The sequence below is a fragment of the Alosa sapidissima genome, chromosome 6, assembly GCF_018492685.1.
Source record: "Alosa sapidissima isolate fAloSap1 chromosome 6, fAloSap1.pri, whole genome shotgun sequence".
Classification (NCBI taxonomy): Eukaryota; Metazoa; Chordata; class Actinopteri; order Clupeiformes; family Clupeidae; genus Alosa; species Alosa sapidissima.
In genome coordinates this window covers 30,856,520-30,877,898 of record NC_055962.1, presented here as the reverse complement: position 1 = coordinate 30,877,898, position 21,379 = coordinate 30,856,520, and the positions used below count along the sequence as shown (strand labels likewise).

The following is a 21,379-nucleotide window of genomic DNA, read 5'->3' as shown; positions in this document are numbered from 1 at the left end:
TTCAATTATGAAGGTCTTTTAATGAAAAGAAACTGAAGAAAAATAGAAAGAAAACTTCAAGATCACTGTAAATTATTTTATTCAGCTAACATCGTCTATCATATAGCCTTATGTCCGTCTGGCCTCCCTGTAGAGCAAATGGCACGAATTAATCCTCGTCTTATTATGTGACTCATGCAGCCACCATCTGTCCCGGCCAACCGAACAGCATGTGTGTTTGTCTCCAGCATCCTCATGTCCCCGTCCGCCATCAGCTCCACTCCCTCCAGGTCAGAGTGTGACACGCCGGATGCGACGTGCTGGGTGCAACCACACCCCATCTGCACACCCATCTCTTTAACTTGACGAGACACTGGCTTCTTTGATACCTTTAGGAAAGGGAATCTCTTGCACAGGAGATTGTCATGGAGGTCTGGGAGAGTATTGAGACCACACATTGCACTTTGGAGGAAATGGATCTGAGATGACTGGCTATATAACATGCATTCAGTGGAAAAAGCGAAAGCAGGTAATCCAACAGAGGATTCTGAGGAGGGTGCATTCCGATGTGTGATGATCATACTCCTCCCATCTCACTCAGCAAGAGTGCCAGTTAAAAAAGTTAAAAAACTTGCTGGAGGGAAGTTTCGAAAGGCGTAACTTCCAAAGTGTCTTAATGTCAATAAAATATCTTGATAATATATATATATTATATAGATAACTATATATATATATACACATTCAGAATGGGGGGAGGGTAGACTAGTCCATTACACTTGTGAATGGAGCAAGGTAGACCAGCCAGCCCATTGAGATTGTAAATTTTTGCTAGGTGGTGATGGTGATCCTTCGGCCAGAGCTTGTGAAGATGCTGTTTGAGGAGATGATCCGCACCAACAGCTCTCGGGTTTGGATCGCCAGTGATGCTTGGTCTAGGTCTGGAGTTGTGACAACCATGCAGGACATAAACAAGGTGGGTGGAGTCCAATGAACACTGTTAACGATCATTCTAACAAGAGCATTACAAACTCTGTTCTCTCTTTGAGCAAACATATATGAAAATTCTGATTAGAAAATGTTTTCATATTTACTTTTAAAGGTTGGAGACATTCTGGGGTTAAATTTTGTCACAGGAACCATTGATGGGTTTACAGACTACTTGCAGAAGCTAACAGTCCGTCCAGGCGTGAAAAATGATTTAATTAAAGAGTACAACCAGCTGTATTCAGACTGTGATCCTGATTCCTCTGAAGATTGCAGGAAGCCAAGTGCTGACCATCTAGTGAGGAACGTCAACCTCCCAGTGGTCTATGGTGAGAGGGTGGCTGTTTGGAGCATAGCCCATGCTCTGAGAGAACTACTTGGATGTAATGAAACCTTCTGTCCAGGAGAAACTGATTTCCCTGGGTCTACAGGCCCAGAACCGAAAGAAGCAGAACTTTCTCGAACAGTAGCCTATATTCCCCGGGGGTCCCGCCCCCCTCTCGCCAGGCTGCCAACCATGAGCGTGCCCGGGGTTATGCATAGCGCGGGCACTCCCTGATTGACAGCCGGTCGCTACATTACTATATAATCATGGAATGTATGAGCTCTATACTAGTAAATACACACTATGCAGTGGTGTGATGCTCAACTACACAGAGGTCAATTATGTGCCTGCAGGTTTCAATGTCTATTACTTTGGTTTAAAATAATTTTAAATGATTCATAACAAGCATAATTTTATTCTATAAAACCTGTAAAAATATTTTCTGTTTATCATAAATATATATATATTATGTTTTGTCATCTCCAACTCTCAAAATGTCAGGTGGCGCAACCATCCGAGCAAATTAACGAGTTTTGACTAAAAACGGTAAAATCGAACTTTCTCAAAACACATCCGAATGACATGATTTTGATGTCAACTCAACGTATGTACTCCCAATCATCCGTAAATTGATCTAAAGTGCATTTTACTCCGGATAATTCCTTTAACACTATATGAAAAGTATTAAATATAGAATTTAAAAGGTAAGGAAATTAAAATTGTATGTTAACTTTTTATGTTTACCTTTCAAATACACAAAGTTTACTAGTTTAATAGCTCTTAAATTGAAATTGAAAAACTTTGGTCTGGAAATTTGCATATCTGAAATGTCAGGGCAGTGCAACCGTATTTATAGAACGTTTCTTTTGAATTGAAGAAGGAAAGGAGTAAACAGGATATTGCCTCATCAAGAGGACCCCAAGTGACCTTTACTGATGAGTGAAAAGTTTGTAAATCTCTCTCAAATATTGATATGTCAAATACAAAATAATAATGTGTTAAATATTGTAGACACTCTCAGGTACACTTGTCAAAATAAAAGAAGTGTGTTTTTTTAGAAACGCTTGGTTGAGCCCAGTGGTGTAGTGGTAACATAATTTCAATTCAATTAAATTTATTGTGCTTATAGAGCGCCAAAACATTACACATGTATCATGGCGCTTTACAGAATGTAGGCAATCAGAGAAAAAAGGAAAGAAAGGAAGAAAAGAAAAGAAAGAGAGAGGCCCATGGGTACCCATCTGCCTAGGGTCAGTACAGGACAGTAAGGTTGTCAAGGGGAAGGGAGTCCAGGGGAAGGGAGTTGTCAAGGGGCATGTGGTGGGTCGGCAGACGGGCCAGTAATCCGGGTAGAGTTGTCATAGGCAGGTGATGGGTCACTAGGCTGTACGGGCCAGGAATCCAGATAAGGGGACAGTAATAGGGCAGTCGATGATGGGACTTCAGGTGAGAGGAGGGCCAACACACGGATGGTTGATGACTGGTGATGATATGAGGTACAGTAAGGGGGAAGAAAGAGAGATGTAGAGTGGGTTAGTATTACTGAAAGTCAAAATGGTTAATGTCGATAAGTAATCAGTGGTACTATATATTGTTACAGTATACCATAGTGAGAATAGGCAAGAGAGGGAGAGTTGAGAGAGAGAGAGAGAAGGGAAGAGAGGAGAAGAGGGGGGTTGTACGGCGTGACACATGAAAAGTCCATGACAGCACTATGCTATAGCAGCATAACTAAGGCATGGTGAGGGGTAGTCGACACCAGTGCAGGTATGGTCAGTGACCACCATCTCACGCGCGACTGGGGTGCCAGTCACACGAGGACTCAGCAGGGTGGTCCATTCCAAAATCCCTGAGGTGGGTGAAGTTCCACACCGCACCATACCTAACTATGGGAGGCAGTAAAGAGGTATGTTTTAAGTCTAGATTTAAAAATAGGGAGGCTGTCTGCTAGTCGAATTGAGGAAGGCAGATTATTGCAGAGGAGGGGTGCGCGATAGCTGAAAGCTCTGCCTCCTACTGTAGTTTTTGAGATTCTTGGAATTACAAGAAGGCCAGTATTCTGTGATCGTAGCGGTCTGGGTGGGTTATATGGGACTAGGAGATCTTTAATTATTCTGGTGCCTGGCCATTAATGGCTTTGTATGTTAGAAGTAATATTTTGAAGTCAATGCGACTTTTAACAGGCAGCCAGCATAGAGATGCCAGGATAGGGGAAATATGTTCATATTTTTTAGTTCTAGTGAGTGTGCGAGCAGCTGCATTTTGTATAAGCTCTTTAGACAGGTGTTATTGCAGCCAGCGTATAGAGCATTGCAAAAATCAAACCTTGAGGTGACAAAAGCATGGATTAATTTCTCAGCGTCTGGTAAGGATAAAGACTTCCTTATCTTTGAAATGTTCCTTAAATGATAAAATGAAGCTTTGGTAATCTGTTTTATGTGATTACTTAGTGATAGGTCTTGGTCAATTGTAACTCCTAGATTTTTAACACTTGTGGATGAGGATAGTCGAAGATCAGTAAATGTAGCCTGTGATGAGGATAGGATATCCCTCATCTTTTTGGGACCTAAAACCATGACTTCTGTTTTATCGGAGTTCAAAAGCAGGAAATTATTTGTCATCCATGTCTTTATGTCTCGTATACATGTGTCAAGTTTGGCTAACGGAGTTAATTCGTCAGGTTTTATGGAAAGGTATAGTTGTGTATCGTCTGCATAAGAATTAAATTTAATGCCATGTTTCCTAATTTCTGAGCCTAGAGGAAGAATATAGAGAGAAAATAACAGGGGCCCTAGTACTGAGCCTTGAGGCACCCCATATTTTACCATAGTCTGGGTAGACGGTTTATTGTGAACCTGTACAAATTGTCTGCGGTTAGAAAGGTATGATCTAAACCAAGCGAGTGCTGAGTCTTTAATGCATCGAATGTTCAAGCCTGTGGAGTAGTATGTTGTGGTCTATGGTGTCAAAGGCAGCACTGAGGTCCAGGAAGACCAATATTGAAATATGTCTATTATCGGCAGCGATGAGGAGGTATTAAAAACTTTAACTAAGGCTGATTCAGTACTGTGGTGAGCTCTGAAACCAGACTGATAATTCTTGGATTTTATTCATATGCAAGAAGGTACCAATTTGTTTCGACACTATTTTTTCTAGTATTTTTGACAAAAAAGGGATATTAGATATAGGCCTATAGTTGGCCAGGTTGTTAGGGTCAAGGGTAGGTTTTTTGAGGGATGGCTTAATAACAGATAACTTAAACGACTGTGGTACATGCCCTGATAGCAGTGAGTTATTTATAATCTGGAGCAAAGCATTATCCAAGAAAGGGAGAGCAGTCTTCAGAAGATAGGTAGGAATAGGATCTAGTAGACTAGTTGTAGATTTTGATGAAAAGATTGTGGAAGTGAGGTCTAATATGTTGATAGGTGTAAATGAATTCAACATTGTTCGTCTCATCTGTGATTCAATTATGTTTTCGCTACCGTTCAGCAATGGAGTATGAATAATTGGTGAGACTGATTGGTTATTAATCTTATCTCTAATTGTTTCAATTTTGTCATTGAAAAAGTTCATGAAGTCATTACTGTTTAGGCAAATAGGGATAGATTCGGTTACTTCGGTGTGGCTCTTCGTCAGGCGGGAGATTGTGGTAAAGAGAAATTTTGCATTGTTTTTGTTTTCTTCGATCAGCGAGGAATAGTAGGTTGTAGGTCATCTGGTTTAAGCCAGGTTTCAGTAAGGCACATAACATCTATATGATTGTCAGTAATAATTTCATTAACCAAGGCAGTTTTATTTGATAGTGATCGAATATTAAGTAAAGCAAGTGTAAGTTGCATTTTTGGAGGAATTTGCTTAACCAAAGAAGTTTTTATCGTAATAAGATTGCTACGAATAATTCCCCTAGTGGGTCGAGTAAGAGTTGACAGTCTTGGTACAGACACCCTCTCTATTTGGCCTTGTATGCCCTGTATACCTGGGTGACTGTTAGGATGGCAGAGATCTGTGTAAGACATTATCTCTGCTTCCTGGATCTCTGATTCGTCAGGAACTAGCCTCGGTTAAGTGACGGTCTATGTTCTTTGAAAGGAGGGCAGTACCCTCCCATGTGGGATGGATACCGTCTCTTTTCAACAGTCCAGGTTTCCCCCAGAAGGAGCTAAAGTTATCTATGAAGCCCACATTGTTATTGGCACACCACTTTGACAGCCATCGGTTGAGGTCCGAAATTCTGCTGAGCATTTCATCACCTCTTTTAATGGGTATGGGTCCAGAGAAAGTTACAGAGTCAGACATCTGTTGCGCAAACCTGCACACGGAGATAAAGTTTTGTATGGTGATCTCAGATTGACGCAATCGGACATCATTAGTGCTGGTGTGGATGACTATTTTCAAGTATTTACGATTAGCTTTAGCCAGCACTTTCAAATTTGATTCGATGTCGTTAGCTCTGGCCCCAGATATCGATTTTACTATGGCCGATGGAGTCGCTAGCATCACGTTTCGTATAGTAGAAGCGCCAATGACCAGAGTAGCAGGTTTCTCGGGACTAGCTAAGGGGGAGAATCTATTAGAAACATGAATAGGTACATAAGAGGTGGGTAAACTATGAATTCTGTGAATTCTGTAAGGTGGACTGCCAGGAGGTATCAGATTTTTATAAAAAGGCATTCAGAACATGTTTGATGATAGTGGAGGTTATTGTCCAATGTTTATAACATTATGGTTCCTAGTGTTGATGAGTGCACATATTGTGAAAGTGGATAATACAATACAGTATAATTGTTTAATGTTAAAAGTTGCAATTGGTGAATAAACTCTTTTGAGAGGTGGATAAACTCTAATAAGAGGTGGATAAACTCTATTTCTGAAATTTCAGAGGTGGATAAACTGTGTTTACTTTTGTTTAGCCTCCACTACAACCCTGGTTGTGCCACCTTTTTGGGTGGTGAAATTGCAAATACAGTGAAAATGTATTAAAAGCCCTGTAAATGTTGTACAGCCATTAAGACTTGTTTAAACACAGTCTTCCAACTTTAAACGCATTCTGTCCATTTTTAAAGATTATTTTGAAAACACATTTTTAAGTCTTATTTGTCAATGACCCTTACATAACTCATTGAATGCCAGGCTGTTTTCGGGAGCTTTGTCCTAGAGTGCCAGCAATCTAGACCATTGTCACAGCATATTCTGTGTTATAGCTATGAACACATACAATGGGTCGTTTAAAAGGTGAGACTTTAAGCTCTCGGTGGGTGCAAACCGTGTATTTCTACACGCCTCTGTTCCTGAGAAATCCCAAGCTAAACAGTGGCTAGTTTTCATCAAAATTGCTGTTTTTTTCTAGAAATGGAGATATAACGTCTTTCATGAAATATGAAGTGTTGCCTGTTACTTACTTGTGTAAACTTTCCGGGAAGTGATCAGCGAGACCTGGCGAGACTGCCACCTAGTGATAGACCCACGAAAATGGCCTGGTTTTGACCTGACATGCGTCACTGATTCGACCCAAAGCGGCAACCGAGTTATGATCAAATGTCCAGATAAAATGTCCAGATTGTGCGTTTTCATGAGTTTTCGATCATCATATATTTCATTTCCATTAATCACAGAGTTCCCAAAATCACATATAAGGTGTGTTAGAGTGTCTAGTTTCGTCATTTAAAAAAAAAGCTAAAAACGTAATATTACGTTTTTGGCACTCAACGCATGGCACTCAATGAGATAATATGTGTGTGCATGGAATACAGACAGACTGACTGAAGGACAGAGAGAAAGAGATGCAGAGACTGTGTGCTTCATTTGACCTGTTCCCTTATTTTTCAGCTTATTGAGAAGCTCTACGAGGATTTTTACCCTTGACGGTGAGAGAAAGTTCTTCGACAAAAACGGTGACTTTGAAGATGGTTATGATGTTGTCATGTTGGTACCCGCTGGTGAGATTAGACAGGCTAAAGTATTTGGGAGATTCGCTTTACCACAGGGAAAAGTTGTCATCACAGAGAAAAATATCATGTGGACTTCGACCCTCAACAGCACAGTAAGTACCAACACAATTCAACCAAGGAAGCTGTCTCTTGTGCATGTTGTTTGTTGTTACTGCAGTTGTGCTCTAATAGTGTGCATCACTTCCAACCCAACAGTTACCTGTATCTCAGTGCACACCATCATGTCTTAATGGCACATTCAAGAAGGTGTCGAATATTTCCTGCTGCTACAGCTGCATCCTCTGTGCTGAAGGGACCTACTCTGACAGCTATGGTAGATTTTGAATTTAAGTCTCTGAGATAACATTATGTTTTTATGTTTTTGTAATAAAGAGATATGATATTTATGTTTTAAAAGGTGCACTCTGTAATTTGATTTCAGTTTTGTGTAAAGCTGTTATTATTTGGTCAATTGAATTACGGACTTCCATGCCTCTGAAACACTGTGTTATTTGATTGGGATTGCTTATGACTCAGTCTAACTCTGTTTTAGAGTAAACGCTGCAATTAATGAGTTAACGAGAAATTACCTGAGTGCATGACTTCAATATAGTAAAATGTGTAAATGTAGTGGTATACAGCACATGCATTGTGAAAGGAGAGTAATGGGAAAGTTGAGAGCCTCGGAAAATAGCTGTTCTGTAAGATGTAAGTTATCTGTATATTGTGAAATCCCTTTGAATATCTGTCTCAAGCTCTGGATACGTGTTTTTCTTTTCAGACCAAGATGACTGCCACATGTGCCCCAATGACACTTGGTCCCTGAGGGGATGGAGTAAATGTGAACCTCGCACTAAAAAATATCTGCAGTGGTCTGAACCATTACCCGTTGCTACCCTGGTGGGAGTAGGCCTTGGGCTCCTGCTTCTCATAACAGCCTTTGTCTGTTTCACCATCCATCGGCACAGCTTAATTATCAGGTCTGCCAATTATCTCATGTCTTGCTTCATGATGGTTGGTTTAGCGGTGAGTTTTGGAAGTGTGGTGCTATTTATGGACGAACCCAGCATCCACCTCTGCCGGGCCCAGCAGATCATGTACGCCTTGAGCTTCACCCTCTGTGTCTCCTGCATCTTGGTCAAAGCCTTCCGCACGTTCCTGGCATTCATGGCTTTTGATCCCATAAGACGCGATCGTCTCGACAGGCTCTACAAACCCTGATTGTTATGGCCCTGGTGACCTCTGTTCAAGGGCTCATTTGCCTTTTCTGGCTGATCTTTGACACCCCACATGTGGACCCGACCCCCCCATCCAACCAGAGCATGGAGCATATTCTGCAGTGCAGCGAGGGCTCCAAAGTGGGGTTTGTGGTGATGCATGGCTACGTGGCTCTGTTGGCTTTCATCTGCTTCCTGCTGGCCTTCAAAGGGAGGAGGGTCCCTCAAGACTTCAACGAGACGGGTGTCATCATCTTCAGCATGCTCATCCACCTGTTTGTGTGGCTCTGCTTCATTCCCATCTACATCACCAAGAACGAGTCACGGCCCATCGTACAGGCCTCCGCCATTTTGGTTTCTAACTATGGCATCATATTCTGCCTCTTCGTACCCAAGTGCTACCGAGCTATTTGGGGCAAACACACAATGGAGCAAATGAGAGCACGCCTGCTCAACTTCATTCAGATCAGAAACCACGCCCCTATAGATGACGATGTATGACAGTACAACAGAGACATAGAAGCCAATCCATGTAACCGTGAGATGTTGTTTGTGTAGCGTCTGATGATATTTGTCAACATTGTTTTGTTAGTATAGAAGCCAATCCATGTAAGCGTGAGATGTTGTTTGTGAACCGTCTGATGATATTTGTCAACATTGTTTTTCATGATAATCATGTCAAAACAGTTTCATATGATAAAATATGTTTTTTTTTTCTAAACTTTTGGAATTTATAATGCATGTAGTAAACATCTTACTAAATAAAGTGGCCCTAAACTTTTATTTGTGTGAATGTTTGAAAAATTACGTGGAACATGGATTTTACATTTAATTTATAAAATATGTACTTTTGCAATAAACTGACTAATTAATACTTTGTATTCAAGTTTTTATTCCCTAATGCTAAATTACATGACCAAGGACGGTGGAGGAGGGAACATGTTATTGCAACAGCTTATTTCATCCTTTGTGGCTGGCATTCTTTGAATGGACAGAATCTCAAAATAGAAGAAGTTTATCCTCGTACAAAACCTTTCATCCCTGATTCCACATACCCAGAGGCCCAACATTATTAACACCATTTCTGACAATGATGTGTCCAAAAATGTATTTTTTACCGGAAGATTTTGAAACAACTGAACACTAACACTATCAAATATAGCTGCAAGCAGCAATGAATGAGGTCCATGGAGAGCCTGAACATTGCATTTGTGAGGCAACAGCATGCCCAATCTGCGTCTCCAATGTTGTAAGCTACATTGCTAACCCCTGCACCAGCAAGCCCTACACCGGATAGCCCATTAGCAGGTCGTAGCAGATTGGAGCCACAGGGCAGAATGCATGAATGATGACATACACACATAAACTATAACGATAATGACATGAAGAACAATATTGTTCAGAATAACTTTCAGAGCGATTTTGAGAACAATAAAAAGCTGACAGCTACAGTGCCTGTACCCTTGAGGCCCCGGGTTCGAGTCCAACCATCTCTCTCTCCCATTTGCTTCCTGTCAGTCTCTTCACTGTCCTGTCGTCATGAAGGCAAAAAGTATATAAATAATAACTAGATGTACCGCATAGCGGTACAAAATATGACCGCCGCTCAGTCCTGTACATCTGTTCCGCGAAAATAAATCACACTTCAATTTGTCTCCATATTTTTACTCCATCCCCCACTCTTGAAACTTTAGTGTATGCTTGTGTATGCTTTGGCATGCCTGAGTGTGTGTGTGTGCGGCTGCACAGAAAGTAGCCTACTGGTGCTGAAAAGGTGAATAGATTGTAGCCAAAGAAGATGTAGCATTGTTATAAAACCTTTAAAATCTCTAAACAATCACAAGTAGGGCAGTTCATCACAGTTCATCCATTGCAACTGGATTGATGAAAGGTCACTTACACCTGTAGGCTACATTGTATTTGGGAAAAGCAAAAGGTATCAGCATAATGTTATTTATTATGACTGCCGCTAGCGAAGCTAGCGAAACGGTCATATAGGGATTGGGTATGTAGCCCCACTAGACTTTTACGGAAAATTTTCGTTTCGTCCCCGGAGGTTATGTGTACATTTAAAATTAGGTTATGTGTACATTTAGTGACTGTACACTCATTGGCCTGTAGATGGCGGTGCACACATATACACATGCACACACACACAGGCACCCACATACTATCGGTATTAGAACGGCCGATACATAATTACAAATTCAGTAGGATTAAAAGAAAGCCAAAAAATAAATATATTCATCATCATCATCATGGCTGCATTTCCAGTATTGGCGATAAGTAGTTGTCCACTAGATGGCGCATCGTTGCAGTGAGACGTAATTTTGTTGGAAGTTAACAGTGGGTTGGAAAAACAATGGACGCTTCCTACAAGGACTGTAGTTTACCGCAGAGAATGTCTAATAAGGATAGGACGATGTTCACATGAAATGTAATTCCCATTTCTTCTTGAAGCCGAAATAAATCTGAGGATGTTTATCGGACATGCTTGGTTTTTACTGCAGGTACGTTAATCTTATAATATCAATAAGGACCTAGGTAATGTTACCGTTAGCGTTGGTTGAGTGATGGAGGCCAATTTGATTGATTGCATTTGTAGAAAACTATAAATGCGGTTATACCAAGCAAATTGATAGCAGCACTGTAATTGTAGCCTATCTTTCGACTGTCATTTGTTGCACATGCTACAAAAATCATTCTGTGCAATGGAAGATTTACCAACGTTACACCGGTCTGATACAGCTTTGCCTATACATGCGTGAGACTGAGACGCCTGTTTATTTCGTTTTAAGTGCGTGCAGGGTGTGAGAGGGGAATCGATGTGCTTTGATTCCAGCTTGGTAGTTGTAGTCTGTGAAATTAAAAAGCACGTGTGTGTGAAGTATCCAAACAATGACACCTTATGCGCCATCTAGTGGACAAACGACTACTTATCGCCAATACTGGAAATGCAGCCATGATGATGATGATGAATATTTCTTTTTTGGCTTTCTTTTAATCCTACTGAATTTGTAATTATGTATCGGCCGTTCTAATACCGATAGTATGTGGGTGCCTGTGTGTGTGTGCATGTGTATATGTGTGCACCGCCATCTACAGGCCAATGAGTGTACAGTCACTAAAAACCAAATTTTTTTTTAGACCCCCCCCATGGATAAAATTCTACGAAACTTGGCATACCCCCAGAGAATCAGGTCAATCATACACATAAAATTTGGTTCGTTAGCTTCGCTAGCGGCGGTCATAATAAAAAAAAGCTGACAGCCAATCAGAATCCATCAAATTTTAACCATCACATTCATCAACATGAGGAGAGACTTTCCTTATCGTTGGTCATGTGGATGCTTTTATTGTTATAATAGTTATCTTCATAGTTTTCGTTCTGGTGTGAACTGCCCTTATTTTGATCAGATTGGTGTAATTAACCTCTCATGTGTCAGACGTCTTATTGTCACGGCATACTACATCGAACTTTCCCCAAGGGAATTTCCCCTGTGCTTTTTAAGACCATGCAGAACATGTGAATGCCTACTGTACTTGAAAAAAAGTCTGAGTGAACTGTGCTTTTTTTGCTTTTGAACAAAATACATATTTGACAACAACTTTACAATAAAAGTAAACATTTCCCTATAACTTCCAATCATCCTCATCTACCTATAAACTCTACATGTGTTTAGAAACACACTTGTCATCATCTGTGGAATGTGTTTTGTTTTTCATTCAACAGGTTTACATCCCCCAAAATAGTAATCTGCTACGTGTAAAGACACCACCCACAGTCATTATCATAAACAAGAGTCCTCCTCTTTGCCGATAGGAAACCAGATTAAATGACCTGTTCTGGTGAAAATGGTGACTTTCAGGTGACCAGGCGGAAAACCAACCTTGCAACATTGAGACTACCGTCCCGAAAAGAGAAATGAGAAACAAGAAACTTGTTTTAATTCGTGTTTCTTACCTTGTAACATCCACATAGTTCTGCCAAACTTATACTAACTGTTCTCTAGCTTGTAAACAAATCCATGTGCTTTATCGTTACCTTTTCCCACAGTTTGAAATAGCATAATGAGCAGAGGGGGAAATCCTGCCCAGTTTCCCTTTAAGACATAATTAAAAGAGACCAGCTAAGGTCTCCTCTCAACTGTAAAACTATCACGTGTCAGACGCTCTTTGTCACAGCATACTGCATCAAACTTTACCCAAGAAAATTTCTCCAGTTCTTTTTAAGTTCTGAGTGAACTGTAGTTTTTTGCTTTTGAACAAATTACATATTTTCACTGTATTTTCATGCAGTGAAAAGTGAATTTGCCACTATCAACATCTTTACAATTAAAGTAAACATTTCCTTATTACTTCCAAACATCCCATCTACTTTTAGGGCAATTCCACGGAAAATGGACTTTTTGTCACATATCCTTGGCATTTGAATGATGTGAATGATAACATTCATTTTTTGTGCATTTTTTCTTATGTACATTCTTCAGCCAAAAATAGCAAATACTCAAATCTCATGTAATCATTTACATCATACTATATCATCACATTTTATTGGCGTTATGGATGTTACAAAAAACATAATTTCCCATGGAATTTCCCCTAAGCTATACATGTGTTTAGAAACTCGCTCGGCATCATCTGTGGAATGCAGTTGTTTGTCATTCAAGTGTACATTCCCAGAAATTGTAATCTGCTACCTGTAAAGACACCACCCACAGTCATAAACAAGAGTCCTCCTTCTTGCCTATATAGGAAACCAGGACAGAAAGAACTGTCATTAGTCTCAGTTTCTCAGTCTCCCAGCCCATTGCATGCAGCGCACTATGTGGTTCCATCTCCTCAGCTTGGCGTTATGGGCAGCGCTTGTTCAGACAGATGAGAACAGCTCCCAGTGTCTTGTCCACGCAGATGGAGACATTATCATAGGGATGCTCACCTCGGCTCACACCACAGTCGACAATCTCCAGGACCGCGTTCGGCCATCGGAGTTCACCTGCAGCAAGTAAGTATAGAGCCATGGGTGCGCCCCTGGAAAGCATATTTAGAGAATCCCTTTCTTGGCTGTTTCTTTAAGATTTTTACCTGCCATTTTTGATCTAATCTTTGATATATTATTTTTCCTGACAGTTTTGACCTTCTTCCCTTCGTCCGAATGCTGGCTGCCATCTACACCATTGACAGCATCAATGACTCAGGCTTCCTTCCTGGTGTTCGACTTGGATATACCGTGTGTGACCCATGTGCAGACGCCACCAAAGCTCTCCACTGTGTGGAACACTTGCTGTCAACCAACGGCTCTTTGCCTGTCCTGGATGACTACTCTGAGTTCCGTCCAAAGGTTAAGATCATCCTTGGGGAGCGATACTCTCTGTTGACCATCCCAGTGGCCAGACTTCTCAGCGTTTATCTCATCCCTCAAGTGAGAAAAAGCATGAATCTACATATCTACTTGTGCTGTACATGTGTTGATTATGTATGAATACCCAATTTGTTTTTTTTATCTGCCCTTCAGATCAGCACAACGGCCTCTGCGGTTGTGCTGAGCAATTTGCTGCAGTTCCCAAGCTTCTTCCGAGTGATCCCCAGCGATGTGCACCAGACCAAGGCCTTGGCGCAGCTCATAAGTCACTTTGATTGGAACTGGGTTGGCCTGGTCTCCATGGATGACGACTACGGCAGGGGAGTCCACCAGAGTTTCCTGAAGAGTGCAGAAGAGGCTGGGGTGTGTGTGGCCTATGAGGAGGTCATTCCATACTACCTGGACCATGAGCATCAACAGCGCATCAAAGAGGTGGCAAAGCAGATACGGGACTCACCTGAAGCACAGGTAGCGATGGGAGGGACTTACACTGGGGCGCGCTTCCCAAAACCATAGTTACTAAGTGATTACGAACTTTGTTGGTTGCAATGCAATTTCCCATTGCCAACCAGGTTAGCAACTATGGATTTGGGAAACGCACCCCTGATATACAAAGTACAAAGTCATGGATTGGCTTCATTTTTTTTTTGAACAAATTTACTGTTAAGTTTTGATACCTTTAAAGGAACCGTATGTAAGAAATGTATTTCAATGAATCATAAAATGGCCATGATATGTCACTAGACATTAAGAAATCATGTTCATTTCAAATACTTATATCACTGACAACAGTAGTCCGGCTAGGATATTGCCATTTAAAAAGTGCAGTTGCAGCCCTCAATTGATGTTGATGTTGTCATGTTGTGTTTTGGCCTGATGCGCCACCCTCCTCCTATCTACTAATCACAAAGTAAGTAATGTTTCAGCGTCCGGGTTGCCAGCTCTGCCAGTCAGGGGGGAGGGGGAGGGAATACACTGCTCTACAGTAATTTGAAAGTGATTGTAGTACCAGTTTCAGCCACAATCTTACATACGGTTCCTTTAATTTCACACTTTTTCAAGACGTTTTAGTAAATTGTTGAAAGGCCTTGTGTGAAGTAATTTGCTAGAAATATACATTTTTGCTAGGTGGTGATGGTGATCCTAAGGCCAGAGCTTGTGAAGATGCTGTTTGAGGAGATGATCCGCACCAACAGCTCTCGGGTTTGGATCGCCAGTGATGCTTGGTCTAGGTCTGGAGTTGTGACAACCGTGCAGGACATAAACAAGGTGGGTGGAGTGCTGGCAGTATACATTGTTCCAATGAACACTGTTAACGACCATTCTAACAAGAGCATCACAAACTCTGTTCTCTCTTTGAGCAAACATGTATGAAAATTCTGATTAGAAAATGTTTTCATATTTCCTTTTAAAGGTTGGAGACATTCTGGGGTTAAATTTTGTCACAGGAACCATCGATGGGTTTAAAGACTACTTGCAGAAGCTAACAGTCCGTCCAGGCGTGAAAAATGATTTAATTAAAGAGTACAACCAGCTGTATTCAGACTGCGACCCTGATTCCTCAGAAGATTGCAGGAAGCCAAGTGCTGACCAACTAGTGAGGAATGTCGACCTCCCAGTGGTCTATGGTGAAAGGGTGGCTGTTTGGAGCATAGCCCATGCTCTGAGAGAACTACTTGGATGTAATGAAACCTTCTGTCCAGGAGAAACTGATTTCCTTCCATATAAGGTAATATGGTAATAAGGTTTATATACTGTAGCATTTCACTATGAGCCAGAGTTTCATGAACTGGTTTATTGTCACGAAGCACACAATGCAGCATATCACACAGTGGGCCGTGTCAGTCCCAGAAACGAAATAGGCAGAACTTTCTCGAACAGTAGCCTATATTCCCCTATTTCTATATATATATATATATATAGAGAGAGAGAAATGTTAGAAACGTTTGGTTGCGCCCAGTGGTGTAGTGGTAACATAAGAGGTGGTCAAACTATGAATTCTGTGAATTCGGTAAGGTGGACTGCCAGGAGGTATCAGATTTTTATAAAAGGGCATACAGAACATGTTTAATGATGGTGGAGGTTACTGTCCAATGTTTAGAACATTATGGTTCCTAGTGTTGATGAGTGCACATATTGTGAAAGCGGATAATACAGTGTGATTTGTGAATGTTAAAAGTTGCAATTGGTGAATAAACTCTTTTGAGAGGTGGATAAACTCTAATAAGAGGTGGATAAAGTCTATTTCTGACATTTCAGTGGATAAACTGTGTTTACTTTTGTTTAGCCTCCACTACAACCCTGGCTGCGCCACCTGACAATTTTTGGGTGGTGAAATTGCAAATACAGTCTGAAAATGTATTAAAAGCCCTGTAAATGTTGCACAGCCATTAAGACTTGTTTAAACACAGTCTTCCAACTTTAAACGCATTCTGTCCATTTTTAAAGATTATTTTGACATTTTTAAGTCTTATTTGTCAATGACCCTTACATATGTGTGCGCATGGAATACAGACAGACTGTCTGAGGGACAGAGAGAAAGAGATGCACAGACTGTGTTCTTCATTTGACCTGTTCCCTTATTTTTCAGCTTGTTGAGAAGCTCCACAAGGTGAATTTTACCCTTGACGGTGAGAGAAAGTTCTTCGACACAAATGGTGACTTTGAAGATGGTTATGATGTTGTCATGTTGGTGCCCGATGGTGAGATTAGACAGGCTAAAGTATTTGGGAGATTCGCTTTACCACAGGGAAAAGTTGTCATCACAGAGAAAAATATCATGTGGACTTCGACCCTCAACAGCACAGTAAGTACCAACACAATTCAACCAAGGAAGCTGTCTCTTGTGCATGTTGTTTGTTGTTACTGCAGTTGTGCTCTAATAGTGTGCATGACTTCCAACCCAACAGTTACCTGTATCTCAGTGCACACCATCATGTCCTAATGGCACATTCAAGAAGGTGTCGAATATTTCCTGCTGCTACAGCTGCATCTTCTGTGTTGAAGGGACCTACTCTGATAGCTATGGTAGGTTTTGAAGTCGCTGATGTAACCTGCGTTGTGTTGAATAGTGTGCGTCACTTCCAACCCAACAGTTACAGAGATGACAATTACTTTTTCATTATGTTTTTATATTTTTGTAATAAAGAGAAATGATATTCATGTTTTAAAAGGTGCACTCTGTAATTTGATTTCAGTTTTGTGTAAAGCTGTTAATATTTTGGGTGAACAGTCAATTGAATTACAGACTTCCATGCCTCTGAAACACTATGTTGATTGACTGGGATTGCTTATGACTCAGTCTAACTCTGTTTTAGAGTAAATGTTGCAATTCATGAGTAAACGAGCAATTACCTGAGTGCAAGACTTCAATATAGTAAAATTTGTAAATGTAGTGGTATACAGCACATGCATTGTGAAAGGAGAGTAATGGGAAAGTTGAGAGCCTCGGAAAATAGCTGTTCTTCAACTTCTGCCATGTTCTGAACTGAGATGTAAGTTATCTGTATAATGTGAAATTCCTTTGAATATCTGTCTCAAGCTTTGGATACGTGTTTTTCTTTTCAGACCAAGATGACTGCTACGTGTGCCCCAATGGCACTTGGTCCCTGAGGGGATGGAGTAAATGTGAACCTCGTACTAAAAAATATCTGCAGTGGTCTGAACCATTACCCATTGCTACCCTGGTGGGAGTGGGCCTTGGGCTCCTGCTTCTCATAACAGCCTTTGTCTGTTTCACCATCCATCGGCACAGCTTAATTATCAAGTCCGCCAATTATCTCATGTCTTGCTTCATCATGGTTGGTTTAGCTGTGAGTTTTGGAAGTGTGGTGCTATTTATGGACGAACCCAGCATCCACCTCTGCCGGGCCCAGCAGATGATGTACGCCTTGGGCTTCACCCTCTGTGTCTCCTGCATCTTGGTCAAAGCCTTCCGCACGTTCCTGGCATTCATGGCTTTTGATCCCATAAGACGCGATCGTCTGAACAGGCTCTACAAACCCCTGATTGTTATGGCCCTGGTGACCTCTGTTCAAGGGCTCATTTGCCTTTTCTGGCTGATCTTTGACACCCCACATGTGGACCCGACCCCCCCATCCAACCAGAGCATGGAGCATATTCTGCAGTGCAGCGAGGGCTCCAAAGTGGGGTTTGTGGTGATGCATATCTACGTGGCTCTGTTGGCTTTCATCTGCTTCCTGCTGGCCTTCAAAGGGAGGAGGGTCCCTCAAGACTTCAACGAGACGGGTGTCATCATCTTCAGCATGCTCATCCACCTGTTTGTGTGGCTCTGCTTCATTCCCATCTACATCACCAAGAACGAGTCACGGCCCATCGTACAGGCCTCCGCCATTTTGGTTTCTAACTATGGCATCATATTCTGCCTCTTCGTACCCAAGTGCTACCGAGCTATTTGGGGCAAACGCACAACGGAACGAATGAGAGCACGCCTGCTCAACTTCACTCAGACCAGAAAGCATGCCTCTATGGATGACGATCTTATCACCGAAGGCTCAAAGACAGACACCTTGAGCTTAATGTTTCCCATATTGAGGTCATTGGAGTCAATAGATTCAGTGTTTAGGCCGGCCAGTACCTCCCTGTCCTCTACTTCATCCCAGTCAACATTACCATCAGCAGAAGACCCTTCCCTGAACCTAAGTCGCGCTGACTCTGTGTTTGTCACAGGAGTGTCTGAGGGTCCCACTGACTTAGACCTGACAGTACAAGAGAGGCATAGAAGCCAATCCATGTAAGTGTGAGGTGTTGCTTGTGTACCGTCTGATGATATTTGTCAACATTATTTTTCATGATAATCATGTCAAAACAGTTTCATATGATAAAATGTGTGTTTTTTCTAACCTTTTTATTTATAAGACATGTAGTAAACTTTTTACTAAACAAATTGGCCCTAAACTTTTATTTGTGTGAATATTTGAAAAATTACATGGAACATGGTTTTTACATTTAACCAGGTGCTGTTATAAAATATGTACTTTTGGAATAAACTGACTGATTAATACTTTGTATTCAAGTTTTTATTCCCTAATGGTAAATTACATGAGCAAGGAGGAGGGAAAGTGTTATTGCAACCGCTTATCTCATTCTTTGTGGCTGGTATTCTTTAATGGACAGAATCTGAAAATAGTAGAAGTTTATTGTCATACAAATCCTTTCATCCATGATCCCATATATCCAGAGACCCAACATTATTAACACAATTTCTTACAATTGAAAATGAGTTTGCTAACTCTTACACGATAGAAGACACTAAAATAAAATGCTTATTATACATGGTCCCAGAAGTCCATTACTTATTTTTGACATATTATTGGAATGGATTGGTAATAGAACTAAGATATTTAAGTTTAATTGATCACAAGTTGATCACAACCTAGGCATAAATTGAAAAGTTTGAGAATAAGAATGGCGTGAGAATTTTGATTCTGAGCCTCATTGTTATTCAGATATGAGCCATTGCTCATAACAAGGCTACTTACTGTAAAGGAGCAGTACTTTAGGTTTGGGGTTATGGGGAGTGTGGCTATTTGAGTGGTATAATGTGTCAATTAATGGGGTCCAAAAAGTATTTCAGCAGTTAATGGAAGATAAGCCATTTTCTCTTGCATATATTGACAACTACATTTGAATTACCTGTTGGACATTTTGTGAGTGAATCAATTGGGATTTTAGGAATTGTCATGGAAATGTCATGTTTCAAATGAGGCCAAGTGTATGTGTACCAAATATCACATTTTTACATACAAATATCACATTGTTACATTTTTAAGTGATTCTTGAGATATGGACGTGTGGTAGTTTAAGCTGCTCTGATTGGACCCCTAATGAATAAACTGTTGACCATGGAAATCTAACTGATGTAGCAGTGTGGGTGAATGGGACCTCTGAGATATCATGATGTGGTGCTAACCCCTTGCACCATGGAGAATCCTTGATTTCACTTGCACAGTTCAGACACCAAAAAGGTTTGAATTCAGAAAAAAATATGCAAACTTTTGGTTAATTTGCATGAAATTTCATGACATTTGGTGTGCTTCCGAAGGATGGTATGCTGATTGTGCGTACCTAGTTTCGATGAGATTGGACCTCAGGAGATAGGGATGAGATGCACACACACACACACGCACACACACACACACACATACTGAAATTTAAAATTCAATAAATATCAAAAAAGTTATACCTCTATGCAATATTACTGAATACAGAGAATGAAAGAATGAAGAGTGCAGTACTTCAGATCCATGTTTTCACCTCACAAGAAAAAATGCTGTAGGCTGTTTGAAAGAGTGTTCCATGATTTAGTTGCGCTAAAAGAGAAGGCTGTAGTTCTAGACCTAGTAGCTCTACCTATTCATTCAGAGCAGGGTTGGACAAACGTTTTTAAAGATGGTGGAGCAGCATTATAAATTATCTTATGTGTTTAACGCACGTCAGAATACAATATAAGATTATCAAGGTTAAACATATTATACTTGTACACTATGTCACAGTGATCCATTTTATTAAGCTTGTGGACAGACGAAATTGAGAGGAGTACTGGATGGTTAACGGTGTTGAATGACTAAGAAAAGGTCTAAACATATAACATCTAATACCCCTCCCTTGTCAGGATTAGCCTTAATGTGATAAATAATTATAAAATAAATAATTATTCTGATATTAGTAATGTATGCATTTGACAACTAAATTCACAGGGACAATATAGAATTGAATCAGGGCCATCACAGATCAATGTGTTGTAATTTAGTCCAAGGCATTTTCTCGCTGTCTCGTCTCCCCTCACACATTGGTCTGTCATTGGTATATTTTTTACACAATTATTTATTGTCATACATGTAGATGTTTTGGTATTGGGTTGGAATTTTAATAAAGTCTATTTTCAGATATGGAAAGTCTGGTATTATATAATTTATTATATAATAAGGGAATATCAGGAAATATCGTTGTAGCAGATTAAAATCTACTTGCCACAATACATTGGTATTAGTATATTTCCGCGAAGCGGAAGGGGTTGTGGCTATCCCTACTTTGTTTTTTCAATGGAATTTAACATTTGAGTGGGAACCCTGAAAGTATCTATTTTTCTATACTGTACCTATAAAGTAACCTCCAGAATTATTGGCACCTTTGGTAAAGTTGACTAAAAACAGGTATAAAAAATAATCGGTTACACTTTACTTGACAGTATGGACATAAGACATGACACTGTCATGAATGTGTCATAAACAAGTCATAAACGTTTATGACATAGCTCTTCTGTTATTAAGTGACATTCGGTTTTTGTCATAACAAGTTAGGGTTAGGTTTAGGTTTAAGGTTAGGGTTAGAGTTAGGGTTAGGGGTAGGGTAAGGATTAGAGTTAAAGATTAGGATTAGGGTTAGGGTTCGTGTGTCATGACAGTGTCAGTGTCATGTCACTCTTATGTCGATACTGTCAACTGTCAAAATCAAGTGTTACCAAATAATCTTTTGATGATTCATTGTACTCTCACAATGAAGACAATGAGGAAATATCCACCCTTGAAGGGAAGAAAATGTATTCTGAGAAAAAGGAAAA

The 21,379-nt window shown here is 40.5% G+C and overlaps 2 protein-coding genes across 2 annotated transcripts; both read left to right on the top strand.

Annotated features, from left to right (window-relative positions):
* The first annotated feature begins 791 nt into the window (after positions 1-791).
* Positions 792-9,309, top strand: LOC121711185 (G-protein coupled receptor family C group 6 member A-like). The gene is given in 7 exon segments (XM_042094548.1): positions 792-952; positions 1,079-1,429; positions 6,894-6,925; positions 7,118-7,331; positions 7,435-7,552; positions 8,000-8,434; positions 8,437-9,309. Coding segments are annotated over 7 exon segments (1,785 nt in total). The 5' UTR covers positions 792-817; the 3' UTR covers positions 8,937-9,309.
* Positions 9,310-13,184: 3,875 nt separating this feature from the next.
* On the top strand, positions 13,185-18,824 carry LOC121712020 (G-protein coupled receptor family C group 6 member A-like). Its single transcript, XM_042095927.1, has 8 exons — positions 13,185-13,440; positions 13,566-13,857; positions 13,951-14,265; positions 14,926-15,066; positions 15,212-15,526; positions 16,388-16,603; positions 16,707-16,824; positions 17,365-18,824. The coding sequence occupies exons 1-8, from the start codon at positions 13,250-13,252 to the stop codon at positions 18,552-18,554; spliced, it is 2,778 nt and encodes a 925-aa protein (XP_041951861.1). The 5' UTR covers positions 13,185-13,249; the 3' UTR covers positions 18,555-18,824.
* Positions 18,825-21,379: the final 2,555 nt, after the last annotated feature.

What these genes read in the sequence shown, in the direction of transcription:
- LOC121712020 (XM_042095927.1), top strand. Translation starts at nt 13,250, where the DNA reads ATGCAGCGCACTATGTGGTTCCATCTCCTCAGCTTGGCGTTATGGGCA. An exon ending in GCGTTTATCTCATCCCTCAA is followed by an intron (nt 13,858 to 13,950) that starts GTGAGAAAAAGC and finishes TCTGCCCTTCAG; the next exon opens with ATCAGCACAACGGCCTCTGC. An exon ending in GGGACTCACCTGAAGCACAG is followed by an intron (nt 14,266 to 14,925) that starts GTAGCGATGGGA and finishes CATTTTTGCTAG; the next exon opens with GTGGTGATGGTGATCCTAAG.